At 35.9% G+C, this 27,760-nt stretch overlaps 1 protein-coding gene across 1 annotated transcript in view; it reads left to right on the top strand.

Moving 5' to 3' along the window:
- The window catches only part of POC1B (POC1 centriolar protein B), a 51,267-nt gene that overhangs the window by 12,554 nt on the left and 10,953 nt on the right, over nt 1-27,760 (top strand). The window contains 3 exon segments of the mRNA XM_066319258.1: nt 341-409; nt 4,409-4,561; nt 12,008-12,094. Coding sequence (XP_066175355.1) covers nt 341-409; nt 4,409-4,561; nt 12,008-12,094 — 309 coding nt within the window.

Raw genomic sequence — 27,760 nt, 5'->3', positions numbered from 1 at the left:
AAACTCTATTTTTGATAATTAATCATTCAAACGTATTGAGTAATGTAATATATATTTTGTAATTTTTCATTGCAAAGCTGAAGTATAAAATCTAAGGATAATGCCACTGTTTTCCTAGTATAGATTGTTGCAATTGTAGTGTAGCATCTTATGAAAATATGCGATATTAACTTTTCAGACAAGTTTTGCAGAAATTTCACTACAGTAAAATTGTTCCTTATTTTATTAAAATTGAAAAATCCTTTGTGTTAGGTAATGGCATCAGTGTTTTTCTCTTTGCACTAGAATACCACGATTACAGTAATAGCCTAATTTTACTGTATGCTATTTTTTTCCCCAGGGATCTGTACATTGTGTGGCTTTTTCAAAAGGTGGTGAAAAATTTGCCTCAGGTGGAAGGGATGCTCAGGTTTGTGGTATTGTCCCCTTAAATGAAATGTCTTAATGTTTGTTGAAGTGGGTGGGAGTTAAATATGGTGTGCCACAGTAACGTGCTAATTACTCACATGCACTTTTTCTACTAGTGTGTTTTATAGGCTTTCCATTGGATGTTATGATGAGGAGAAGACTAGCCACTTCTATTTACATATTAAAAGAAAGGAGTGATTTTTAACTAAAAATATTTAAAGTCTTGTAATCCATTGTCAACATAGTAGATGTGTTGCAATTAATATTGGGGTTTAGCTGCTTTGTTGGATTTTCACTGGTTTTAAAGTCCTTACTCTGTAGTTGTAGGTATTAAGTTGTATTACTGGAAAAACTTTGGCTAGAAGTGGGAAAAAAAGGCTCTTGTGTTACCTTTAATTTACTTTGGTTAAACAGTAAAGTACTGGATTTTAAAAAGGGAAGAAGAGTCATTTGAGCATTAAAAAAAAGTTAAACACTAGGTCTTATAATTAATCGCCATCTGCTTTAATAACTCATAATTAAGAATAAATCGTCTCTATCAGGTCTATAAAGTTTCCAAAAAGAAAGAACTTTTGTAGCACAAGATTTAAATTTTCAATCTGAAATGTTCCTTAATATTAGTTGTCTTTTTTATTGTTTCCTGTTACAGAAAGCTAAAAGCTCAATGTAGATATAAAAAACTATGCTGTTGAAATTAAGGTCTTTTGAGTTTACCACAATTCATGGCTATATTCTGTTTTGTGGAGTTTGAAATAAATTTCGGCTAGTAGCAGAGATGGTCTTGGGAAATAAAAAAAAAAAATTGCTTTCTCTCACAGTGTTAAGTAAGAAGTACTGACAAGACTTGAAGTTACTGGAGAGTGAAAATGTTATCAAATGTCCAATATTAATTTTACAGGCAGGGAAAAACCCACAAAAACCAACCAAAAATGGGAGAAATATATTTATTTCTTGACCTACTAGTATGTTCTTTTATTTTCCATAAGTCCCAAAATGCAACTTAGATTCTTCGTGATTCTGAATTGTTGACCTTACCTTCTGTGAGTATTTTATGACTGTTGGTGTATTATACTTGAGAGGAACAAAAGTGTGTGTATTGACTAGGTCACATGACAGAAGATTAATCTGAGAAGCTCTGTTGAAGGCAAGGACCTACAGTATTAAGCCTAACACAGCCTCCCCATTGAATGCCAACACACCCTGGGAATGCCTGTCTTACTTCAAAGTTCCTTTGAATTTGGGGCCCCATGAATCACATGTTCAGTGCAGTCATGTCATTGCCTTTTTCCTGCCGTGATTTTCTGTTGTAGAGCTTCTGGGGCATGAGAGCATGGAGAAAGTAGGTAAAAACCTATGTCTCATGTTCCTCAGCAGTTTGATACAGCGGGTTTATGCTGAGTATATGAGAGGGAAGATCCGGTTTCATCAGAAAGCACCTTCCTTAGTTAAATGTTGAATTTAAAAAGTAGTCATAGCAGGTCTAATAACTGTTTAAATTACTTAAAAATGGACCTTCCTGTGTTTGTTGAAGTTTTTTCCTTTGTTTTATGAAAGTTTTAGTGGGAGAGGAGTACTTACTTTACTGCAACTTTCACATTTTTAAGTTTTAAAATGTGCTAACCACTGTTGGGTAACTACCAAGGTGTATATCTTCATCTGTAGTAAGCATAAGAACTTCTTTCTTCAGTGTCCATTGTCTTTTGGTGTATAAACACATGTACTTCTCAAAAATCCTATTTTGCTGACTGTCTACAGCCTTGTTCCAGGTGTGCCAGGAGGATGGTTGTGGGACTTCTCAACTCATTGTGATAGTTGGTTTACTGTAATTGTAGAGTGTATTTGTTGGAAAAGTTCTGCTGGCAGAACAGCAATGTCACTCTTATGGGCAGAGGCCAGCCATAAAAGTTTCATCTCTTACCCCTTATGCAGTTCCCAAAATATACTGTATGTTCACAGCATGAATTGGAGGCAGCTGACACATTCTAAGTTTATGGAAGTCTGCTTCCTTCATACATACGTAATTTCAAGACTATTATGTTTTCAAACAACAGATCTTTCCGTACCTTTCCATCAAAGAAGGAAAACCAGTATCTCTGCTTCTTGTATCAGGTTTCTGGTTGGTGCAGAACCAGCTGACAGCATTGTTCAGAAGCAGGTTAAATATTTGAAACAAACACTGGATACTTCTGTTTCTTTATATCTGCTTCTTTCCTCAAACAAAAAAGATCTCAAAGTGTAGTATTCTGAAGTTCGTGTTCCTCACATTTTTGGCTATATGTGCACATGGCAGTTTATTTCATTAACCTGTTGCCATGGAAAATAGAAGACCTTTTATGTGAAGGAGTAAAGCTATACCTGTTTGTTTGGAAAGTAGTAGCCTGTGCTGTTAATTCAATTACTATGTAAAAGAGACAACTTGTGTCTGATGAAGGCCTTGGTTTGAAGGGAAATACTTCTTTATGAAATACCCATGTTTCTAGGGTTGCTTTTGCACTTTCGCATGGCAGTTGAGATACTCAAGGCATAAATGGATGTTTCCATGCTGTTTTTTTCATCTGTAATAATGAAGCTGCAGGGACATGACCTTTCACTATAGAACAAAATGAAACATATTTAGAGCTTGAACAGCTCAAATGGTCACCCCTGATAAAAGGTGATCTGCCTCCTGCCTATACTCTTAGGTACACTCAATGCTGAAACACTTCAGATTACTAAACCAGCAGAAATTTAGCCTGAAAAAATGAAGGGAAGTGACTAAATAATGTAAGTAGCCTTATTCTGGACTGAATGATGGAAATAGTAGAGCCTACAAAACTGAGGAAGAAGAGAAAGCAAGAGCTACTGTGAATCAAGTGATCTATCACCTAACAGTCCTGGAAGTGGAAGGTTCTGAGGAGGGTTTAGGTAGTTTGAGTGAGATCTGTGCATCCTTTTTTCACTGTTACTAATGTCTGAGTTAGTCTGGGTTCACCTTTATTGGTATACTGTCTCCTAGTGCATGTTCAGGATCTTTGACTTAAGGGAGTCATGACAGATGTTGAGCCTAAAAAGAACTTGTAGTAATACAGCTATTCAGGCATGTATTAAAAACAATGATATAGTGCCCTTGAAATTTCTGTGAACAAATCTGTGATTTGTGTTGCTCAGTAATTATTAATATCTGAAAAATACTTCTAATGTCTGTCAGAAATATTATTGGCTGGACAGGGAAGTAATTTTAAATCAGATTATAGTCCCCTCTTTGTTTTCTTTAATTTAGCTAGCAGCTGTAGATATCAGCATTGGACTTCTGGTAATTTCTAAGTGTCTCAAAAGACCTTTTCTCTTTTCTTCCTTGGTATGTAAAGTAAGAAGGAGTTCACAGGTCATGTAAATTTAATTAAATTACTTAAATATGCAATTATTTTGTTAAATGAGAGAGCAATGTTGTGTGCTATGATTTCATTTCCCACAATATTCAGAAGACTGGATAGAATACCTTTGGACTACCTCTATATCCTTTGGCCTTCTGCATTTGGTCATTGTGTGACTTGTATATTGTTTCTACCTAGAACATAATTGGGCAAGGTTCAGAAAAGAGATTCCTGTTGCTAAAACATAGGAACCAGTTGTTTTAGAGTTCTGTGAAACTCTTCTTTCTCTTATTCCTTCAAACTTTTTGTTAGACCTGCAAGCCTTTATAGAGGGCAGAAATTTAACAGCTTATGATCCCTTGATCTGGCAGAAAAGTAACTTGGAACAGTTCAGTGGGACACGAGTTTGTTTTGTGCTTATAGATGTATTTAGAGGTTATTTTTTTAATATAATGAACCACATCTTCTAGATTTGAAGTAAATAAACTCTGGGGAAGTGCCCATTTTGCAGTAGAGATCAGACTCAGACGTCACTACAGTATCATTATGATGCAATGATCTACTAGTAATAACAGATTTTACTGAATAGTTATGTTTTGAGTACTGAATAGCCTTCAAGTAGTTACTGATATGAAGATTTCTTACAGGCTTTACTATGGAAAACCAACTTTGATAAATTGGATTATGAAGAAGTTGTCAAACACAATTTTAGAAGAACACATATTGATGATCCTCCTCATCTTCTTGATATTTACCCAAGGTCATCTCATTTCCATGGTGTAAAGGTTCAGTCAGTTCAGGTGAGTGCAATAAATTGTCTAATATAGGAAACAAGAAGCTTCTGTGAACACTGTCTGACGTTTATAGTTAAATGTGTTTTGTGTATAGCAGAGAGCTTTTTATTGTTATGCATATACTTTGGAAGCAACTATAATTTATGCATTTGCATTAGGGTTACTAGGCAAGCTGATGCTGGCAGGTTTATACTGAAATTATTTTATTGCTTCTTCTATGTCTGTACTTTATATCTGATTCAGACAAAATGTGCGATAATCTGGTTTCTGAAATAATACTGCAGGTGTTGCAGGAGGCATCTGAATCTCCAGTGAGCTTTAGAATAGTAATCAAAATACATCATTATAAGCATGATGAAGTGGTGATCTTACTGATAGTCAAATACTTGATTGTCACAAGCTGTCCCTCTTCCCAAGACCTTTAGGTATTGTGAGAAGGTCTTGATATCTATCTAAAAGACTTCCTAGGCTAGCAATGTGTTTTATGTCATGATGTAGTCTGATTTCCTGATATTTCATTCTTGAACTACTTTACTGTCAAACTATCTACTGGCATCCATTGAAAGTCTTGGAAATTAGGGAACCGAAGTACAATGTCAAATGTTCTGTGTCAGTATTAGGAAAGTCCTATGTTTGTCAAGTACTCTCTGAAAGTTATGCTCAATAGATAAACAGTGCTACACCTTCAGTGAGGCCATTGTTTATGCTTTATTTGTGGCAGTCTCTGATAGAGCTGGCTGGCTTTTCCATGGCAATTTTTTTCTGTATTTTCTTTCTTTTTTGATAGTCTCCAGGTTCTTCTAATGTTGAAAAACTGTATCTGAGATAAATCTGGGAACTTTCTAATTGCTGTAATATGCTATCAGAGTACAACAGAAATTCACCATTGCCTGTTTGCCTACATAGAAAATTATACTGCTGCCATGGCATTTGTTTCCTGCTCAGAGTTTTAAAACATTGGCATTTGCAAATATTGAGCATTTTTTGGGGTGGGTAGGTGTGTTGCAATATGAATAGTATATGAATAGTATTTGTGTTGCAAATGAGTAGTATAACGGTTGAAAACATTTTCTGGAGGAAGGGAACTCTGATAAAATCCACGACTAAGATTTTTTCTGTGCCTGGTTCTAGTGTCAAGTCGGATGTGAAGCTTTTTAATGCTTAGCATTTTGGTGAGAACAGGATGACCACATGTATGACAAGCTTCACAAACAAACTTCCGTGCTGGGCTTTCATATTTGTTATAAGGTAAATAAATGAAGTTAAGTTTACTGGTACAAGCCTTCAGTATAGTTGGTCAGTGCCAGAACAAACTCAATCACAGCATTTGCCAGCAGATTCCAGCCAGTCTTGCTGGAGCAACATTTTGCTTCAAGACCATTCAAATTGCACCTATTTATAACATGTGCTAAACAAACATAGTAGCTTATAGCTGCAAGGGGAGGGTCCATTGTTTTCTTTTCAGGTCAATGTTTTCACACCTCTCTGCTGCATACATGCCTGGCAAAGATGTGAATATACTCTAAACCAATTTTTCAGAACTTTTTTTCCATTGTTCCTGGTCTTGGGTAATTGAGAAGCTCTGGAAAAGCATTAATGAGTTCAAGCTGAAGTTAAACTAAGGCTAGGAAGCCTCATTATCAGTACTGAAAGGGCTCATCAAGGAAATTCAATAGTTGAATGTCAAGAAATTATTTATTAGTTAGCTTTGACAGATTTAACTCAGCCTTATGTCTGCATTTATTAATGGCTGCAGCATTTGTATATAGGCGCCTGAGCTTCTCCACAATAGTGAAAGAGCTCTATGGCTTTGTCATAGCAAAATGTTAAGACTCTTTGTTTTATATTTTCAGGCCTGATTTCAGGATTTTAACAAGAGTTGCTGTATTTAATTTTCTATTAACATCATATTTTCACAAGAATATCTTTCTCTCAAGTAAACATCATGTTTTGAGACAAAGTTTCAGCAAAACTCATTACTCTAATATATTTTTATATTTGTAAATGAAATAATATAGTAATTGTGATCTTTTGCAGCTAACTTTTAGAATTAAAGTAATAGTATAATAATTGAGATGGTATTATTAAGGTGAAATTATCAAATTTTCTTGCTCCATATGCCTTTTCTTGTTTTTATTGCTCCTCCTGTTTGTCTCAACAATTGTGGGATTTTTCTTGTGATGAGGAAGAATAGACCTCACCAACTGGACAAAACCATAATTTATTCAGACAAAACTGCTATCAGGTACCTACCAGCAGCAACATGCTTTAGTTGGCATGCACTAGTTCTTAGGTAGCACTGTGCTTGAAATTCTTCAGTGTTCTATCTTCTTAACTATATCCTTTTGTAACTGAGAAAAAGCATAATGTCTAGAACCCACTATGCTGTACTCTGGAGAAGGAAAAAAAAGAAAAAAGTAATTTTGTCCTACTTCAGTTAAAACATTTTATTTTTTCCACATATCAAGCTCTTTCTAAGCCAGAGGCAATGAAGAGAATTCTTGTGTTAGGCTGTTCCACTGCAGTCCTACCCTTGTCTTTCAGTGGCTCATCATGTTTCCAGTATATGAAGGAAAAGAGGAATGGGATCACAGGCTTGTCAGAGGGAACTTCAGGAGATCATCTCTTCTTCCTGTCAGTGGTACATCAGTGTCTGGTTAGGGGGCCTTGAAGAGTGTTGGAGATTCTCCTATCTCTCTTTGTGATCTATTCACTACAACACAGCAGTTGTAATGACACTTTTTTCTTCTTATCTCATTTACACCTCAGATTATGCAGAACTGCTTCCTTTCTTAATGTTTTTCCTTTCTTTTTGTATTTCTATGTGAACAGGATAAGATAATTGATCTTAACAGAAGTAACACAATTCTAAGAGACTTGGTAACATGCAAGAATTACAGGCCAGCAGAGGAGGCAGTTTGCAGATGGGATTTTTAAAAATATCAATGACTGCTTAAGATTTGCTGCAAGCCAGTACAATGTCATCTAAATGCTTGAGATGTGTTGTGATACATTGCCTTGAGTTATGCTCAGCTGGTTAAGTTTAGTCACCTCTCCAACAGGAATGATGCGGGATTGCCTTAGGATAAGATTAAAGGTATTAGAACACAAAAAGTTCAATGGATGTACATGGAAAGTAATTCTCCCTCTATTTTTTAAAATTCCTAATGTTTCATGCTTTTTTTTTTTTTTTTTACTGCTTTTGGCTAGCTATTGCTTCTCTATCCCTGCTTGTCTCAATGTAGAGAAATCCCTGCAATTCCAGGACTTAATTCTGGGGAAATAGTATACACAGAAATGGAACTGGCTTAGAATTTATTCAGCTGGGTCAGAGACACAGTTGCAATGTTTTCACACATCACGTGTTGGAAATGCTGTTTTGTATAAAGCAGCTGCCACAAGGGTGTTAAGAATTGCAGGTATCATCTGGTGATTTACCTTCTGGATAGTGACAGAAAGATGGAGTTTGAGTGTATTTTGCCTTTTCTGATAACTTCTTGTTATTCACTCTTAAAAGCTGTACATCAAAGCAGTAATATTTCAGATACCTTTCAGATACTTTCCCTATTTTTTTTCTCTCTACCTACCTATTTTTTGAGGCATAATCAATTTTACAAGAAAATCATTAGTTGTGTCTTCTACTCAGCCCAGCAGTAGTCTGAGTTTTTAATGCAGTGTTGAATTTCACGTTCTTGACTTGTAAAACTTTATAACTGTTCTCCTACTGCACTGATCAATGTGATCCTTGAATATTCAATAAGTAAAGATTTAATGCTTATAATCATTGCAATTTTTCAGACAACTTAGAAATGTAAGGAAATTATTAATTCTCTAAAGGTGCCTACTTTTTTCTGTTGACCATAGAAGTAATCTTACGTGATTACCACCTCAAATGCAGGTGTCTGGCAGTATGCCTAAATTTAGCTGAGATAAATCCCAGTTTTGTCTCTGTTTGACGTAAGGACCTTGTGGAGTTATTTGAAAACATTAAACAGTATGTTTAATCAGTTATCCGGTTTTAGTGAAGTATACTAAAAGCTGCATTCCACTTGGTGAGAATTGTATTTCTGAATTTGCCATGTTTGTACGTAATTGATCTTTCATGTGCTAAAGACTTCTTTAAAATAAATGGAAGATTAGAAATTAGTTTCTTTTGAAACAACTATGAGGTTCGAACATATTAAGGTGCATAGAGTTTCTCTTGTGCACAAATAGCTTCTGTTGATTTAATTTAATCTTAAAATTTTCAGTGTAATTTCAGTTGTGAATATTGTCTTAGATGAAGGAAATTCAAATATACACTAGGTGGCGGTAGAAAAAAAGATTATATGGCTTGCTTGGCTTGAGGGGCCCAGTCTAGAACAAAGAACAGTGTTTAATCAAATTGAAAGCTAATTTTCTCTTGCTATGTTTGGAGAGACTATTTCACCAGTAGCTAAATCACTTTCCTAAGTAATACTTTGTGAGTCATTTAAAACTTCCTCTTCTAATTTTATTAACTTTATTTTTCTAATTCATGAAAGACTCTGTAGAAGCCTTCCCTTCAAATACATTTTATTGTACTATGGATCAAAATGTGGTAATTGTATTATGTTAGAAGATGATATTGAGAATATTTATGTATCAGTTTACCAGGTAATTAAAGCAAGGCTTTGAAAGAGTGTTTTTGAAAACCTGTAATACGTGACAGTACTCCCTACCTTGCATTTTAGTGCTCTGTTTTTTCTGTCTTGTTCCTAAAAGTTAAGTCTTTTCAAAGACTTACCTTTAAGACTTCCCTTGGTAGCATTATTTTACAGCTAACTACATCACCTTATCAGGAAATGTCAAGTAATTTGAAACTTTTACATTTAGCTTTGTTCCATTACCTCATTCATTTTTAGTGCAATATTAGACACTAATGTTTGTATGAAGGACTTAGACACAGCCTTTATATTTTTGCATGCTTTTAGAGACCTTTCAGATGCTATTTCTGCCTAGTTGCTCAATAGTTTTATATTTAATTCTTTTAGTATGGCTTATGACAGTTCCTCCACCCCAGTCAGTGTTTACAGTGCTCCTCATCCTCACTTTATCACTGGTAAAGCAATAAGCAGAAGTATACTTAGAGAAACTTCCATTCTAGCTCCAGGATGTGACAACTTTTACAAAAAGAGCATATTTTTTTAACTTAATGATACCATGTATTTATTGACCAACCTGTATCAAGATTTTAACTAATTCTGCAATATCTCAAATGTATATAACAAAGAGATACTATGTCAAAGAATATGTTTCAAGAGCTATTAGTGATAATACTACAGTATTTCCTCCACATTAGGATACTGATAGCTAGTGAGCATCTACTGTCCCTCTTCTGCAGAATCCTGCAGATGAATTGTCCTCTCTTTGGTGCCCAAATGATCCATGTCAGAAAATTACTTTAGTCTTACCTGCCCATAGTATGTTTGGCACTTGGATAATGCATTAATTATATTTATTGTAGAGCTGACAATGTCAAAAGCAACTGACCCTCGTTAACCTGGGCACTAAACAAATGTAAACTCTCTGGGACTGTTGCCTATGTAATCTCAATAGACAAAATATGTACAGAGGTGAAATGGTAAAATTTGCAGTTCCTCTCCTGCTCACCTTTACAGTGAAAAAGTGGTAAGAAATACTATATTAAGAGGAGATTTTGATTAATCATGTTTCTGCAGAGAAAATGCAGAAGGAGAAGTCCAGTTAAAATGGTAGAATTTTCAGCTAAATAGAAGGTTATTACATAGACCATGTTACCTGGCTTTGGTTCTTCTCTCTCCCTTTCTTTCCTCCAAGTCTATTTGATAAAATTGGAAGAAAGCAAGACTTGATCCTAATATCTATAAATGAGGGAGAATTTTAAGTGTTCAGCTGTGATGACCATGTAGCAGAATGGGTTTTCATGATTGTCCCTGAGTCCCTGCTCACTCTTGACTGATGTACCTGTAATCAGAAGACAGCAAAAAAATCATAGATGAAGAATGGCTTGTTGAAACTGAATAAAAAGAGCTAAGTACTGCTACTCAGAAAAGTGAACAAGCTTAAAAACAGTGTCAAGATCTCCCCTTAAGAAAGGTTTGTCGTATCTGATTTGTAAGTGCTGCAAAGTGTAAGAATCATTTTCACTTTAAATAATCAGGTTATATCTGTTTTTAAATATTTCTTTACCTTTTAGCTTCCTAGTAAACTTCGTCTATCTTCTTCCACTTGTATTCACTGAGGGAGATCTTGCTTCTATTAATTTTAGCCTAAATTTCTGCATGTAAATGATGGAAATCTAAATAAACAGAATGAAAAGTCTTCAAGGCAGTACAAGATGCTGTTGCCCTCCTTCCTTGGCTATTAATTCCAGATATGAGATTGTAATCAAGCTACTTAACAAACATATCTCTGACCTAGAGGTCTTCATACCAATGTATGGACCCTAGCATCAGGGATTCTTCCTTGTGGAAATAGCACTGAAGCAGTTACCAAGTGAGCAGCTCCAGCTGAGCCAGAATTCTGACAATCTTCAGGGAAGGTACTAGAATCTTCGTCTTGAGAAGTCACAATAAAATGACCCTTGTATCTAAGAAATTTTCAGTGACTAAACTTAACTGTGTCACTAGGCAAGTGTGAGTTTTAGGGGTTCTGGGTTTTTTTTTTCCTCTTTTAATAAGGTGATTTGAATTAATACTGTCTCTGGATTACTGATAAAAAGTTGGAAAGAGAAGAGTTAATTTCTCTTTATTACATTGGACTTCTTGGTGATTTGAAAGTCATCTAGTCTTTCTATAAATTTTGCCAGTTCATAAAATAGTAAGAGTAGTACTTCCATGTATCATGCTGAGAGGGCAAACATCCTAGGCTGTGATACACCTAGATAATATAATGGTAGGGATAATACACACACAGATTTTATAGGGAGGTTATTCTAATCCTTAGGTGAAACCTAAAATAGGATAAAAGCAGCAGCTTTCTCAATTCATATTCTCTGATACTTTTTTAATGCTTCACTTTCAGGAAAAGACATTAGCAAAATATTGCAAAAGTTATAGATTCACTCTCATAGCCAAAAATAAGCAAGTAGTAGCTGTGATACTAAGAGAAAAATTGCAGATACTGTGATGACTTATCTGATTGTCTCAGTAGAAAGCAGTTTTTCTTGTGGCTTCAGGAGCAACATCATTTGTGTTCTATCTGTTAACTTATCACAGATTTCAGTGTTGCCACCTTCTTGTTTTCCACAGAAGTGCTTTCATAGTTATTTTGGTAATCAGAGTTAGTAGAGAAGAAGTAAGCATATCAACATTCAGTAGTGGATGACTTTAGAACTTGAATGGGAATTAGGAACCAATTGATCTGAGCTGCTAAGTGTGTCCTCACTTTTTATTTGTCTTATTTCCTTTTCTCTGTTGGTGCTGAAATAATGATATAATTCATTTTCAACAGGTGAACCCTACCTTTGACGTCCCTGATAAACAAACACCTGACCCAACTGTCATCGATATTATACCATCTTCAAGTATCAGTACTCCTGTAAGTTGTTAAAAAAAAAAAAAAAAAAGGCAAAAAGGAAAAAATAGAAAAAGAAGAAGGATAGGGTATAGCTAAGATGTAATAGAAATGTGTTTTTGCTGTCCATATGAACAAAATAGATTTTTTAGCAATTGTCAAGTGCTCAGAGCTCAATATCCTAAATTCTCAACTTAAACTTTCTGTCACAGTTCCCAAGTCTAACCAGAAGATGGTGTAATAGCAAAGGTTTCATTTTATACCTGTAATTTTACCACTATACTAAGGACAAATTCTATTTATAAGCCCATGCTCAGTGCATCTAAATATTACTGTTAAAATTTGTGGCTTATTCACAAACACTTTTTGTAGCTCTGTCTTTATCTGCAAATAATGGTAACCCTAAAGAATCACTGTCTCAGTGATACAATTCTAAAAGTGAAGTTTTATTATTGCTCCTGTTAAGGCATCTAATAGTTACCTAGAAGGAAAAAAAAAAAAAAAAAGTAATAAGTTTTAAGACAGAGTGATAGGATTAGAGTCTTCTAGTGTTGGCTTTACATGTGACATTGGTATGGCATGTGGGAGGAGAGGAAGGCAATGTTTTAGCGGTAGTTTCGTGGGAGGAGAAATATGCTCTCCTGGTATGAAATCTAAAAGACATGCTGTTCTAGAATTAGGTTAAAATGAGAATTTTTCTTTTCGCTCTGAATCTGTTCCTGTGAAGGCACAAATTGTATCTTGAGCAATTTTAGTTACCATAAAGAGTTTGTGTGGTTAAAGGGTTAATACTTACAAGAAGGCAGCAAGTGTGGTTTCTGCTGTTCTATTTTGTCATGAATGCTTTATGAGAGCGATTTTGTGAAGGTATTATATAAAATTCTTTAAGATAATTTTTGAAGATTATGATGCACAGGTTGATGAGAAACCTTTACTTCAAAACAAATAATCATATAATGACTTGTATCTGAGAGATGATAATGTTAGATATTTTAAGGTTTATCAGTTGTGTCATGTTTTCACAATGGAAATATGGTTCTTTGTAGACTTACAGACATCTGTTTAGTAGGCTTCACAGATAGTGGATTGTGGTAGATATAATTTATTGACTACCTATTGCTATTAAGTACTCTGTATTCATTACCTACTCTGCTCATCACAGAATTCAAATGTATGGTTGCACTGTAATTCTTTATTATATACTCACAAATCACTTAGTCTCCAATAATTCCTTTGATATGAAAGCAACTTATAAAACTTTATGTTCAGAACATGGAGGAATACATTGACCCAAGAAGTACAGCATTTTTTTGACTGCTTTCTGGCTTTACAATCTTCATTACAAAAATGTTGCTTCAGAATTTGTGCTTCTTGACTGTGTCAGTAATCACTACTTTTTTTTCCCCAGCATCTCAGTCTATCAGTTATCGTTGATTGTCACCACTGTTTCATTTCAGCATTCCCCATCTGCATATTTTTCCATCTAGAAACATGCCTATAACCTTGTTACTTGGCCTGTAGCCTTAAGGGCAGCTGTCCTCTTCAACACAGGTTAACTCTAACTCTGCCCCTGTTAACACAAATTCAGGCATCATTTGCATGTTTTCTTTGCCACTAATATCCTTCTCTCCCATAGTGAGTAAGACTTTCTCCAACTTTGCCAACCAATCTGGTCCTCCCTCCTTTCTAATTTCAACTCATCCTTTATCATCATCTTCCTGTCTAGTGTCCATCTGCTGCATTACCAGCTTCTGTCATTTGTGGAATTATCACCTGTTTCTTAATCAGGCCAGCCACCTCTTTGTGTCTTGTTTCTAGAGGGTTCTGGATCTCAATGACTTGGACCTTTTTATCTGAAGCTTTCTCAATTTCCCTAATGTATGGAGAGACTGTCTAATAGAGGCTTGATATGCTCTTCATAAGAAAAAATGAGAAAAGGGCAGATTATGGTCTTATATCCATCACACCTTTACTGACAGATTTCCTCTTAATACAGTCTGTCCTCAATTGAATGATAATGCTTTTGTGCATTATTTGTATTTTTTTTCCTTAATCCTTTTCCAACTTGAGATTGACATTCTCTACTCCTAGTCTAATTCATCATCCTACCTCATACATATCCCTAATTCCAGCCCCAATGGGTTGCTCGTTTTCTACTGGTTGTCAAAGACATTACCACTGTGCATTTTTTTTCCTTGCAAACATTTCAAGACCCATTTTAAATCTGTTTATGGCTTTTTGGCACTACTTCTAGTGAAAGAATGCTGTTCAAATAACAAAAATTTTTGATCAGATTGTTGTTTTAATTTACATGTGTCCTATCCATAACTACTTATTCTTTTAATGCTCTGCCATAAGGAATTCTTCTGCCCTTTTGGTAGGTGCAGAGAGAAAAATGCAGTCTGCATTTAGGTGTCTTTACACGTTCTTATTCAATGAATTTATCATGCATGTAACACAGAAGGACCTTAGGGTTACTTGCAAAACACAGTGGCAAGTCCCTCTACCACTGGAAGTAGCTAATCAACATATTTAATTTTTCTACTGAAGGAGAGATACTTGAGATAGTGATCCGAGAAATACAGCCTTTCTCTTGGGTGAGTAACAGCACTGAAGCTTTTGTAGGATCTCTGGTGAGTTTCTTAGAGCTCCCTGAAAAGTCTTCAGAAAGATTGGAAGTCTATAGAAAACCTTTTAATGATTTGTTAAATAACTACCAAAATTCCTGACTGTAAGTGGTCAAAAACATCTGTAGGTCTCAGTCTAGTCCAGGAGAAAGAACAGTAGGAGAAGGTGCTCTTCTTATTGAGAATCTTTTCTTCAGCTCTCCTACTCCTTTATGAGAAATACATTATTACTGCCCCTAAGATGATTTGTGACAGAGCAAAGAGGTTTTTCCTTTTCCTTCTTCTGTGAAGATTTGTTAGTGAGAGTAATACAGTATAGGTTGAGAGGGAGGTTTGGAGTCATTTCATCTAACCTTCCCCTTAAAGCAAAGCCTGCTTGCATCAGGTTCTTAAAGCCTTGTCTAGTTCATTTGTTGATAATGTGTAAGGAGAGAGGTTCCACCACCTTTCTGGGCAGCTTACTCTAGTGTTTGGTTGATGAAAAGGAAAATTTTTTTCATAATATGTAACTCGAATACCCTATGTTCCAACATGTCTGTTGTCTTCAATTCAGAGTGGTCCTCTAATATGTGGGTGTCTGTCTTCTTTCTATCTACCCGTTAGATATCTGAGATGGCAGCAAGATGTCCCTGTATCTTTTCTTCCAGAGAACAAACCTGGCTCTCTGGCTTTTCAAGATATTGCGTGTTCCAGCCCTTAGTTATCTAGTTCACTCTCAACTCGACTTGCTCCAGGATGTCAGTGTCTGTCTGGGACCAAGAGGCCTGAAAGAGGACACACTATAGATGATTAGGGTGCAGAAAAGTATCACCATCATCTATTCTTGACAACAGTCTGCCTAGAGAAGATTTTTAAAACAATTATTTAAAAATATAACACTCTTGGTTTTTTTATTGTGAATTTAAAATACATGTTTAGATATTTTCTCAGCAGTTCATTTGCTTTGAGCTGTAGCTGTCTAAGAAAATACTATTATCTCTTCTTCCTACTCCTCCTCCTCTTTTCAAGGAATTTTAATTTCTTGCTTCATCAAAACCAACAATCCATCACTGCTTCTACACTTAAAATGTCTGCTTTTGTATTTTTTTTTTTTTAACGTAGTTGTATTTTCTTGCTTCAGAGGTTAAGGTAAGATATGTAGATATGAATGTTCATATAGGGATTTTTACTAAAAACACTTATATTATTAAACTCCCTGAATTGTGAACACCTTATCTTTTCAGCTTCTGTTCTAGCTTAGTGCTAAGGCCAGTTGTTTTGAACATGGTGAAAAATCTTTTTTCGTCTAAGGTTCATACTGATTGCAACTTCTTTTGTAAACTCAGTGAAGGGAGTCTGATCCTTGTGTCAGTGGAAAAAAATTCAGTGTAATCTTCAGTATGGAGTTGCTTTCTTTTGGGCTACAATTACAAAACCATTAAGAATTCCTGTGTATTATTATGGTTAGAAAATAGCTTTGGATTTGATGATTCATTTATTCAGTTCTTCTGTGTATTATTGAAAGCACTATAAAAATTAGCTGTGTATGCCTAACAAACTGGTACTTGTGTAATATCCTAATTTTTTCAATTTTAGGAGTCCTTATATGTTGCAGTTGTTAGAAATTAGGTGTGTTCTAGCCTTTTGCACTCTGAAAATATTCACTAAATTGGGGTCTAATCTGGGGGCTTGGGCTGGTGCTTTTTTCCTCCTTTCTATTTCATTGAAGATTCTGAAAGCATTACTGCCTCTCTCCCACCCGTTCTCCATGTGTGAAGCAGCTTAACATTGCCTTTGTTTTCTGATGTATTGAAAAGGAAAAATTGGAAGTTTCTCTTTGGGATTAGTTTCTGTTTCATCCTCCAATTTTAAGTCGTGAGGGAGGCTGGGTATTTTAAATTCTATAAGGCAATACACTGGTAACCTCTGGTCCCTAGTAAGCTGTTGGAAACAAGGGAAAGTTGATGGTGTCTCTGTAGTTTTTACTGACAGAAGCAGGAAATCACTGTAGAGGCTGTCTAATGTTTCATCCCCTGACCTTGCTCATGTAAACAGGATTTGGAGGAAGCAAAGCAATGTACTGTAATCTGGAAGTCAGAATGTCTGTGCTGGCTGGGAGATGTTTGCTGTTCTTTCTCTTCCAGTGCCATTTAACACTAAAAACAAGACATTCTTATTGTTCGCTTACAGTACAACTTCTATGAAGTTAAGACTGGGTTAATTACTGACTAAGGAAAGATAAGGATTGTTTCTGTTTGGAGCAAAAAGAACATACTAAGTTTTAAAATAGAAAGTTTATCTGTACTGCATTTGTAGTTGGTGTCTTGAGGCAAAAAAATGTAAGTATCTGTACAGATACTCTCAACTTGTTCTGTGCACATTGCTTTTGCAGTTTCTGTTTCAGGATTTAGGCATTTTTATACGCTTTTCTCTGCCTTTGTTTTGAATTAAAAAAAGCCCCCAAAAAACAACCAAGCTCCAAATCAAAAAACACCCCACGTATTTGGAAAGACAGCAATTATGAATGAAAAATTTGCATCTGTTCTTCCATTTCTGCATACATGAAGGCTTAGTCAACCATTCTTCCTCATGGGAGTTTGCTTTGAAAAGATCTTGGAGTAATGTCTCTTCCTTGCATGGCTTAACATAACTCCAGAATACAGTAAGAGAGGAATGACAATAGAAATAATATCTTAAAAACTAATTTTTAAAACACTTCATATTTTCCTTGCCATGCAACTTCACATTTATTCTGGTTTCCATTCTTTCCTGGCTTCAGCCTTACAGGGAAATAAACACCAACTGTCTTCAATGAGGTTAAGGCGAGGGTAAAAGGAAGAAAGGAAGCAATGGCAATTTTATACATAGATCATCTCCTCTGGGGCCTAAGTCCAATTCAGAAGGGAACAGCTGGTAGAACAAAACTCATGTGGCACTCCATTGTGCAGAGTAGTTACCTCTGCTGGTTTTTATAGATCATTTGAAAGCACAACAAACAGCTTTCTGTAGTTCATGGATATCAACTTTACTAAATGTCCTCAGACAAAAACTCTGATAATTACATATGCATATTTTTCTCTACCAAAGAAAAGTTCCAGCAGTATTCCCTTTGAAAGAAAGCCTGGAATCACTGCCCCACTTATGTTCCTTGTCCAAAACTCGGTTGCCAGTTAGACTGAGCTCTGCACTGGGGAGTAATCCAGCAGTAAAAGGGCTTTGATAAGAATTGACAGTTTCCAGCCTCTTCCATCACCTTATCTTCTTTGTTCCCAGACAGAAAAATAAGAAAGGCTACTCCCTGAATCGCTGTAAACTTTTTTCATTCACTGCCATTCTTCTGATTACCAGTAAATGCTTCTTTGAACAGTCAACTCCCTGAACTTGCAATGATAAACAGAATTAAATTAGGAAATAGCGTGAAGAGATCCTGTGTCTCCAAAATTTTGAGGTAAAGCAGTCAGCACCTTTTTCATAGATGAGCACACCAAAAAACTCTCAAACAGGCTCTGAATGGCTCATCTGAAGTCTTATACAAACACAGAATAAATACTGTAAATGGAGGAAGTCTGAAGTGCTGCAGAATAAAAATAAGAATTGTGCTTTTGTGTCTTTGCAGATGAATCCCTCTCTCTGTCCAATCTTTTTTAGACAGGCAATTTTTAGTGTCATCTTGGCTTATACTACGCTTAAGACAGACCTTTCTACTCTTTGCACACTAGGCAGGTGTGCAAGGTACAGTGTGTGGAGCTGGGGCAAGAGGATAGACTGCCTTCTCCCCAAAACTGCAGCTAAATGTGTCTACCATTCCTCCCAGACGCTACCTCTAATACATTTGGAATAACTGTGAAGCAGTAGAAACAGCTTTTTCTGTTGCCCAGCTAAGAGCCTTCTAAAGAGGGTAGGTGTATATGAATGAAGTTACTCATCACAAGTGCCAAAAAGATGAAGTGTTTCATATACTGAACAGTCAATTTCTAAACTTGCATTTTGAGCTGCTGTAGATGTCTAGGCACGTTCAAAAAGACTTGTGTACGTAATCTTAAAAGCAGTATGTTTTGATACCACTAGTATAAAATAAAGCCTAAGGATCAAATGCTTGAAGGTGTATCCAACATGTGTAATAAAAGAGGAATATGATCCGAATGGTCCTTGTGTTTTACGGTGATGCTATTCTAACACAGCATGTAACTGCTGGTTTATAGGGAGAGAACAGGAAGTATATTGTGCCTCTACATAATTAAGTAATAATACATGTCCTGATGTTCGTTAATGGTCCTGATTATATTCTCTGAGTGAACTGGAGCTGGAGAGAAAGTCAGATTTTTATTGGAGACTGAGTTCTGAATTTGGGCACTAGAGAGTGCCAAAGAATATAAGATTTCCTATACTATTTTTAGCCTGCTTTCCTCAGGAAATGTACATTATGAAATTGTACTGTTTATTTGTCTGTCACTGTTCTGTCTCCCTGATAATTTTATAATCAAATAATTGGCAGATTAGTTTTTTAATGAGATTTGGAAATTAGCAGTTAGAATAAGGAGACATATTAGTGCCATCACTTAAGAAAAAGTCAGTGGATGAGAACTGATACTGGAATAGTCATAGAGTAGCTACTGGTGACCCACTGGGTAACAGTGTCTCAACACATATGTAGCGTGCTTGAGTTCCTATAGAACAGGAGAGGACCTAACAGGAAAAAATTATACACATCCAAACATACACAAATATTTTGTAAGATAACAGGCCTTTTAGAACTGGCAAAATTTTGCTTTGTGTAGGGTCTTACTCAGGACAGCTGTGTTTCAGGAATGCCTTTCAAGTTGATCCATGTCTCTATATTGTTCCTTTAGCACATCAGCACATTTCTGGGAACGAGAGAGATGGAAGTTCCAGGTATTATTTCTCCCTGAGTTTCCTGAGATACTGTACATTTATGCTCTGACCTTGTCTGCTCGAGCAGTGTTTTCCTCTGCTTTGACTGGAAATCTAAGCTGTATTCACAGTTCTCACAGCTGATTCTGTGGCACGCAGAAAATGCCTGACAGCTATCAGCCCACACATCCAATAACAACTGGTTCCTTCCTCTTCCTGGGGAAGAGTAACATCCTCTGAGGAGAAGTGTCCCCTGAGGAATGCAGGAACAGCAGCAAGCCTTTCACACAGGAAATTACTACTATAGCACTTGTAGAAAAGTGTTTCTGTCACTTGGCTTGTCAGTCTGTAATGAGCTTCCTGCTGACCTAGATGATGATTTACTACTGATCTAAATGCCATTTGTGAGTCATTTAGCTTAATGGAAGTTAATGAAATTATCATTCAGTGGCTCTGTTACCCTGTAAGCACCTAGTTTAACTTTTTTATGCAGCAGTACAAATAAAGTTTTTAACTTCTTAGTATTCACAGGACTTCAATAATTCTTAGATTGCACATTTTGTGGGACTAAGGAGTAGGGGAATACTTAGTTTAGCTCATAGTGTGTGTCTTTGAGAAGGCTGCAAGATTTTATTTTTGTTTATCATAAGTTGCATAATAAAGCTGAGCTACAGATCAAGTATGTCAGAAAACAAGATTGTAAAACTAAAATACTGCCCTTGAATTACCCTTTGTTCTTAAATACAACTGGAGTATAAGTTTAGCACAACATGCTTGCAACTTTGCAGTAGAAGTTTGACTATAAAATGAAATTTATTTCTATATAAAACCCATATGTTATTAAAAATTGTTAAAGCAAGTTTGTTATAAAAGCAAACAGTTGAATACTGATTTAATATTTTCGTATTTTTTCCCTAAATGACAGTACTTAAACAAGTGCTAGCAAATTCTGTTTATCACTTAGATTAGAGTGATATCTAAACCCAGAGGATGCTTTCTGACTAAAAGCTTGTTAGAGTGTTTTCCAAATATAATAGTTGTTCCAATAAAACACATCTATCATTGAAGCCATGCTGCATTACTGTCGAGTTTGCAATAAGAGATGTAGTTACTTGCCTAATGTGAGATAATGGAAACACTGAGTCACATCCAAAAAATTACATAGGTTGCTTAAAACAAGACTGAAAAAATGTGACTTTTTAAATAAAATTGAGCAACTAAGGAAAGAAAATTTTTCAGCAGATAGGTGTTTGATGTAGAAAAACATCTTGACTTGTATCTTCCACCAAAACAGTGTGGGGATTAGAAATTAGGGTAGAACAATGCTAAAGGAGGATTTCACAGTCATTTCTATGTTAATGACTGTCTTTATCTGGTTAGTTCCATCCAAGTCAATTCCCTGATTTGTTCAGCTGTCCAAACACTAATACGAGCACAAAGGAAAAAAAAATGAGAAAAAATTTTAGAGATGAAGGAGTAGATTAGAGCTTGCTGTAACCTAACTGAAGTGACTGATGTCTGTGGAGCCATGTATCCAGTGTGATTGTGCTATAATACATACAGATGTGTTGCATGGATACAACAGCTGAACGTCTTTCTTAAGTTGCAGTGGAAAAAAATAGGAGGAAAGGAGCTGGTAATAATCGTTTCCTTCTGTTCAAGCAGTACCTATGTTGGATTCAGTCTGGGGTTTTTTTTTCAGCCTAAGAGGATTCTGATGCATGACTGTACTGTAAACAGCAGGTAGCAGAGACTGAATGGAGGCAGCTCCATAATTTTACTTGAATTTGAAGCATTGTAAAGTAAAAATTGAGAGTATATGACATCAGAGGAACACAAGTGAGAAGCAGTCTATGGTTAGCAATTCTGGAAGAGGAACACTGGATTCTGTTGCCTTTTTGCAATAAAAAGTATTTGGGAAAAAAATAGTAGCTCTGTGGATGACACTATCAGTGGAGGTATGTGGCATTACTGCTCTGAAAAGTTGTTTGGTTGGGTTTGGGCTTGTTCTTTTTTTTTCTCTGTATACCCTGACATACGGTACTCTGGTTGTAGCAATTTGGGTTAGGTGAAGGAGGGGGGTGTGGAGGAGGGGAGAGATGCTGTCCTCTGGCATGTTCTAGCTGCATGGATATTTCCTGCACACCAAGGTGTGAGTTCCACTCTGCGTGATAGATCCTGAAGTGAAGGCATCACAATACAACTCTGAGTTAAATATTGCAGTATTTTTATTGTAAAGGAAGACTCCTTACTTGCAACAGAGATTTAAAATAATTGCTTTGTCCTTAAACTGCTCTTAGGTTAAGCAGTATCAAGTGTTCCTCACTGAAAAGGTTACTCTTCCAAGATGTTTCATCCTTCCTTACATCTCTTGGGGAAAGGAAGTCAGTGTCCATACTTCAAATTTTTGCAAGTGGAGTGAAATGGTACAATACTATTTGCTTAGCACTTTCAGTTAGTTGCATGTAAGATACTTAATTCTTCACTCAGTAACCTTATCATAATGGTTTATCATTTTGTCCAGTTATGCATCACTGTAGATTTTTTTCAACACCTCTGCTTTCTATGGTGTATTACTCCGTAGTGTATTCTTCTCTGGTGTCTTGCACATGTACAAAAGTTGCATTTTGACAGTTGAATGAAGTCAGAATGCCAAGTGTCCCTGACTGTTTTAATAGTTTAGAGGATGTCTTTTTTTGTCAGCTCTTAACTTGATTTTCCAGACTGCTGGTGTGTTTTGTATGGGACTAAAACAAGAGCAGATTTCAATGGAGTCACTAAAACCAGTGTCTTTCTGATGTAACTGGTTTTGAAGAAACACTAGCTAGTTAATTGAGTTCCTGATGCATTACAACCTAAAACGCATTAATAAAATTGTAGCATGCATATTATGGGTATAAAAAGAAGGGATAATTTCATCAGTAACAGTTTGACTAAATATTTCATTAGAGAGGTCCTCAGTTTGAAAGACCATTTATTTTTTTGTCCCCTCAAACTGTATTAATGTTAGGCCTTAAATATTTGCTCTATATGTCCTAAGTCAACCTTTTAGTTGACTTTTTGACTTTTTCCTGACATAGTTCTCATGCTGTCTGTGACCACACAGTTGTCCTGTTTATCCTTTGTGGTTACTGATGGAATTTCAGCTTCCCCACTCCCCTGATATTTTCTCCATTATTGCAGGATTTATTAAAAATCAGTATCATTATCTGACTTGTGAAGTTATTTCAAAACGAATAGTCTTTTTCGCTGTCATTAGACTAGAAAGTATTTTGCCAGGAATACAATTACAACATTTAATATCTTCTGAAATTGAAGATAAAAATACCTCATTAGACACATAAAAATATGCATAATGCTTTAACATCTCTAGCTAATAAGTATGCTGTTGCTGCGGCTTCTTTTGTTTCTGATACTTTTAAAGTACCAATAATCCTTGAGTTATAGAAACTATTTTTCAAGAGTGTAACAGGCCTGTCAGACTACTCCGAAGTTAACATTTCCTGAATGTTTGTATATAATTCTCAAATTTCTCAGTTTCTACTGTTCCCTAATTTGATTCCTATCACAGTAAATTGTAAAACTCAACTGACTTAAGTACAAAATGGTTCTGGTGCTACCAAAGCAATTTTTTACATTCCCACCTCTGAACAAAGCCGGACTGAGTATTATTTTTACCTGAACTAATAGGACAGTTTATCTAAACCTTCAGCATATTTACTAATCCTGAGCACTGAAATAGCTGAGGATGGACTTCTGCTACTTTCTCCAGGTATTTTGTGAAATCTAATAAAAGCACATAAATTTAACTTTTCAATCAAAATTTTGAAGCTTCATTTTATCCTTATGGCAGTTTTTTGTGATACTATCGTTAAAGTGTTTGATGTGCTTTTGAAACAAAGGTGTCCTCCATAAATAGTGGTGTCCTCCATCCACCACTATAGGCATAGCACTTCATTAACAAAAAGCCTTGGTAAAATGCTGAGGAAGAAACCCTTTTTCTTCTATTACAGAGTGAAATATATTTTTTATGGCTACGGTCAGAGGATTTCAGTTCCAAGCTATGAAATATTGGACTTATATTTTTCTTTTGCAGATAGTAGTATCTGTCTCTTTGGCAAACTGTTCAAGCTGTTATGTTGGCCCTGTTGGATTTAACTTTCGACTCTGCTATGCTTGGTTTCTAACTCAATTCCAAATGCTTTTAACTCTTTGATATTTTCCTGTAAGTAATTTGTATTAGAGGAGATTTGACACTTGCTTCTGTGGAGTAAACAAACTCAGTGGTATTGTCCATAGCTGCCTGGTCAAGCGGTATTACCACCTCTGGTTACTGCTGCCCTGAAAGGAAATCAAGGCTTCCAGATCTCAGCTAAGAAGAGGTTTCTCTGTGAAATCTTCGTGTGAACACCCTGCCCCCATAGCATGCCCTAACAGGAGGCAATTTAAAAGTCTGTGCAACAAAATTATATAAAAAGTTATATAAAAGTTATATTGATATGAGGTAGCAAAATAAGAAAATTCGTACCATAGCACCAACACTTATCCTGACAAAAACCATTGGTACAGATGCAGCTGTGCTGGCAGAAAGAAGTTTCTTTGACCTTTGCATATAACTTTGAAAGTAAATTGTGTGTAGATATGCATGTCAGAATATAGTCATGTAGGGGCTGGCAAAGAGCTCCTATGTGCTCCTGCAGCAGGGGGCCCTGCTACGGTGCCAGTGCCTGGAGGCAGGCTCTGCAGCACAGGCAGCTCTGCCCTGTGCCAGCCTTCCACTCTTGAAGAGCACCAAAATTCTGCTTTGGGCAGGCAGGAACCCAGGGATTGCAGCCCCTCTCAGCTTTCTGCAGGCCTCAGGAGAACATTATTCACAGGCTTCAGTTCTTTTTCTGGCAGAGTCTGTCTCTTCAGGATTTTGTCTTCAGTAATTTTTTGTTCATTCTTATTAAGAGGTGAGGTTTAAGACAGAAGTGTATTTCTTTAGTTCTTGTTGTTTACGTACAGTGTAAGTTGTTCAAGATTAGTTTTGCCCCAACAGACTAAGTATGAAAGCTTTATCTAGGAGAAATCAGTTGCATGTTGTAAAGTATGTTGTTTTATTTATTTTTTCCTCAGGAGTAAACATGCCTTCAAGAAAAATAAATTCCTCTGGATTTGTTGATCCATCTCTTTTCATTGTAAATTCATGTGGAATATGGATATACTGGGTGACTTTCAATGAGATAAAGGAAGTACTGTCCTTTATGTACTGTCCTTTATATATAATTTAAGACTCTGTACAACAAACTCACTGTTACCAGGTGTTGTTTCTTTGTAAAGTTCAGTTAGACTTTTTTATCTGAGTATTGGTCTAAAGGCTTCCATTCAGTTTTTTCAGTAGAGGGAAGAGGACAGAAAGGAGTCATGAGCATAGCCAGAAGAATGGCTGTCATTTCTCTGATTACATGTGTTCCTGGTGAAGATGCTGTACTTTCCCTCACACTCTGAGGATAACCCTGCCTCCTTCCTCCCATGTGCTTGATGCCCTCTGTGAATCCCCACAATCTGCTGTTTGAGATACAGGGAGTTTACCCACAAGCTAGGAAAGTTCTAGGGCTTTTATACATTTGTTTTTATTCATTAACAGTTGTAATATCAAAAATAGCAGAATATTCTATTTATAGTGGTAGAAAGGAGGTCTTGTCCACATAGGGTTATTAATTTTCTGTCATTACTTCATTCTATTGAGTCATTATGTTTCCAGTTTTTCTTCAAGTATTCCTCATGCCCTCCTTTAGCTTTTCCCTGCCCTGGAATGGATAAGAAGTTCAAGCAGAGTATGAAATATAATTTTTATTAGGACTCTAGGTAAAAAGAAGCCATTATGAAAACTTTTTTTTTTTTTTTTATTTCAACCATAAGATGTTTTCTTGGGTATGCATGCAAGCAGTCCGAAGTACTTTGCATAAATTAAACTTGGCTATTTTATTTTGTAATTTTAAATAGTAGGAAATGCTTCTATAGTGTCATGTTATTTCTCCTTAGCTTTGCAAAGCTTCTTGCTGAAGATACATTGGAGGTAGTTAATTACCTTTCTTTGCCTTTCTTCTACAGGGTAGATTTTTACATTTTAGTCCCTATGCAAGTGTTTTTATAACTTATGAAAATGTTTGAATATAGTCTTCCCGAGTGTTATTTTAGAATTGACTTCCTGGCATGAGATTCTCACCTTTGGAAAATGAACCTCCAATGATTTCTGCCTGGTTTGTTTTGTATGTTCATGATGTGCTTTGGGGTTTTTTGTTTGGTTGTTTTGTTGGGGGCTTTTTTGTTTGTTTCTTTGTTTGTTGTTTTGTGGGCTTTTTTGTTCAGTTGGTTTTTAATTATCAAATCCTGACTTTTCACCAGAATTACATGGTTTTTTTGAGGGAAATCCTTATTTTTTTCTAAAAGTTTAAACTGATGCTGACTCTGTGCAGGGTACTGTTATATTAGAAATTAACATTAATGAGCAAATTAGAAAGAAAAAATCACCTTTTTTAAGTAAAGTTTATTAATGATGATCTGAGAGTTTAGGAAGAAGTATTTCAGGAATTTTATTTATTTCTACTGGATGCACTCAAATATTTGTGGACTTCTAAGAAGTTTTTATTAGGGAAATAGAATTATTATTTTATGTTTATTGGAGAAATCAAGGCTTATTCTATGTTCTTTTTCAGTGTTTTCTTGACATGGATGGAATACAGAGAAAATATTTTTGTTCTGTATTAGATTCTGTATATGTGGAATCATAAAATACTAAGTGCCTTGGATGTACTGTGTTTTCTCAAACCAGAAGCAGCACTCTGGGAAAAAGATGTCATAAGAAAACCATGTAGTCAGTTAGTTTCTCATTATGTATGTGAAAGGATGCTTGTAAAATGTGGTACGAGTTCTTTGCATAGAACTTTCAGGATATCTTAAGATATGCCTATGGACAGGAGAGTTTATTATTTCATGCCATCACAGGAATACTAAATTCAGTATAGCTGTCATCCTGATAGAAGTAAATAATCTGATTAATCAGACCATAGCTGTAAGTGCATCAGAATTTCGGTTAATAAATTGAAAACCCCTCCAAAGTGAGCTACTAGTTTTCATTGCTTTGTACTGGCCTTCTGGCTTCTATAAATTCATTTAGCTTCGGGCTGAATTTACTATTTTCAAGACTTAAAGTGTTATGCTCTTCCATCTTAGGTGAAAATACCAGTTTTGCTAAAGAATACACTCTGATAGTTTGGCTTGTTTTATTGGCTGTGAGTTTGTAACCTGGTACCACTGCTCATGATCAGGCTCTAAATTGAAGGGTGTGCTACCTTCAGTGGTCCTTCAAAGTGTTTTCATGTCAGACTGGATGTGATGCACTTCTGTTAAGTGCTTTAAATTTTTTATTTCAGCCTGGGCATGTTTTTAAAAGCTCAAGAAGACTCTGATGACATGAAAGACCTTGATTGAAGTGTGAAAGTTTGTGTTACAAGTTTTGAAAGCAGACTGCTCATGGTAGAAATTCTTAGTAGAACTTTGTTCTGGATGCACTGCATAGTTTAGCTACACTTTACTGCTTGAATGAAAAACTTCAATAAAGTTTGCAAATAAATTATTCCAGAGCTACCTCATCAGATAACGTGGGGCAGAAAGCCCCAGCTGGCACATGGCAAGTTGTTGCTGTGCTGATTCATGTGCATGCAAGAGGAGAGGAAATCAGCTGAAACTACAGGGAAGTTTTCTTCAGTAAGAACTGATAAAACAGATTGTGATTTAACATACTCAGTGTTAGACTAATAGATCAGAGAGCTGTTTTATGTGAATCTCTCATTGACTGAAAAAAATTTCAAAGCAGTAGAAACGGTCTGTGGATAATTATGCCCTACAAAAAAACAACCCCCTAAAAAAACCAAACCACAGAGAAAAAAAAAAAAACTACAACTCTTGAATGGCTAAATTTAGCATTTCCACAGTGAACCATTTTTATATGAGGGTAGGTTCACAAGAGGAAGGAAAAAAAGCAGTGATAATGATAGTACTGTTATTCCTGAGAACTTCTCATGATTTCAAATAACCAAAAGACACAGGAATTCAGCATCTGGTAAGGTGGGACACAGTTATGCTTTTGCTCTTTGCTCTGTTTGAGCTTAATGCCCTACTTATGACTAATTATTTGTAGTTGTTTTAATCACAGTATCAGAAGTAT

The sequence above is a fragment of the Sylvia atricapilla genome, chromosome 5 (genome assembly GCF_009819655.1).
Source record: "Sylvia atricapilla isolate bSylAtr1 chromosome 5, bSylAtr1.pri, whole genome shotgun sequence".
Lineage (NCBI taxonomy): Eukaryota > Metazoa > Chordata > Aves > Passeriformes > Sylviidae > Sylvia > Sylvia atricapilla.
This window is presented reverse-complemented; position numbering and strand designations above follow the sequence as displayed.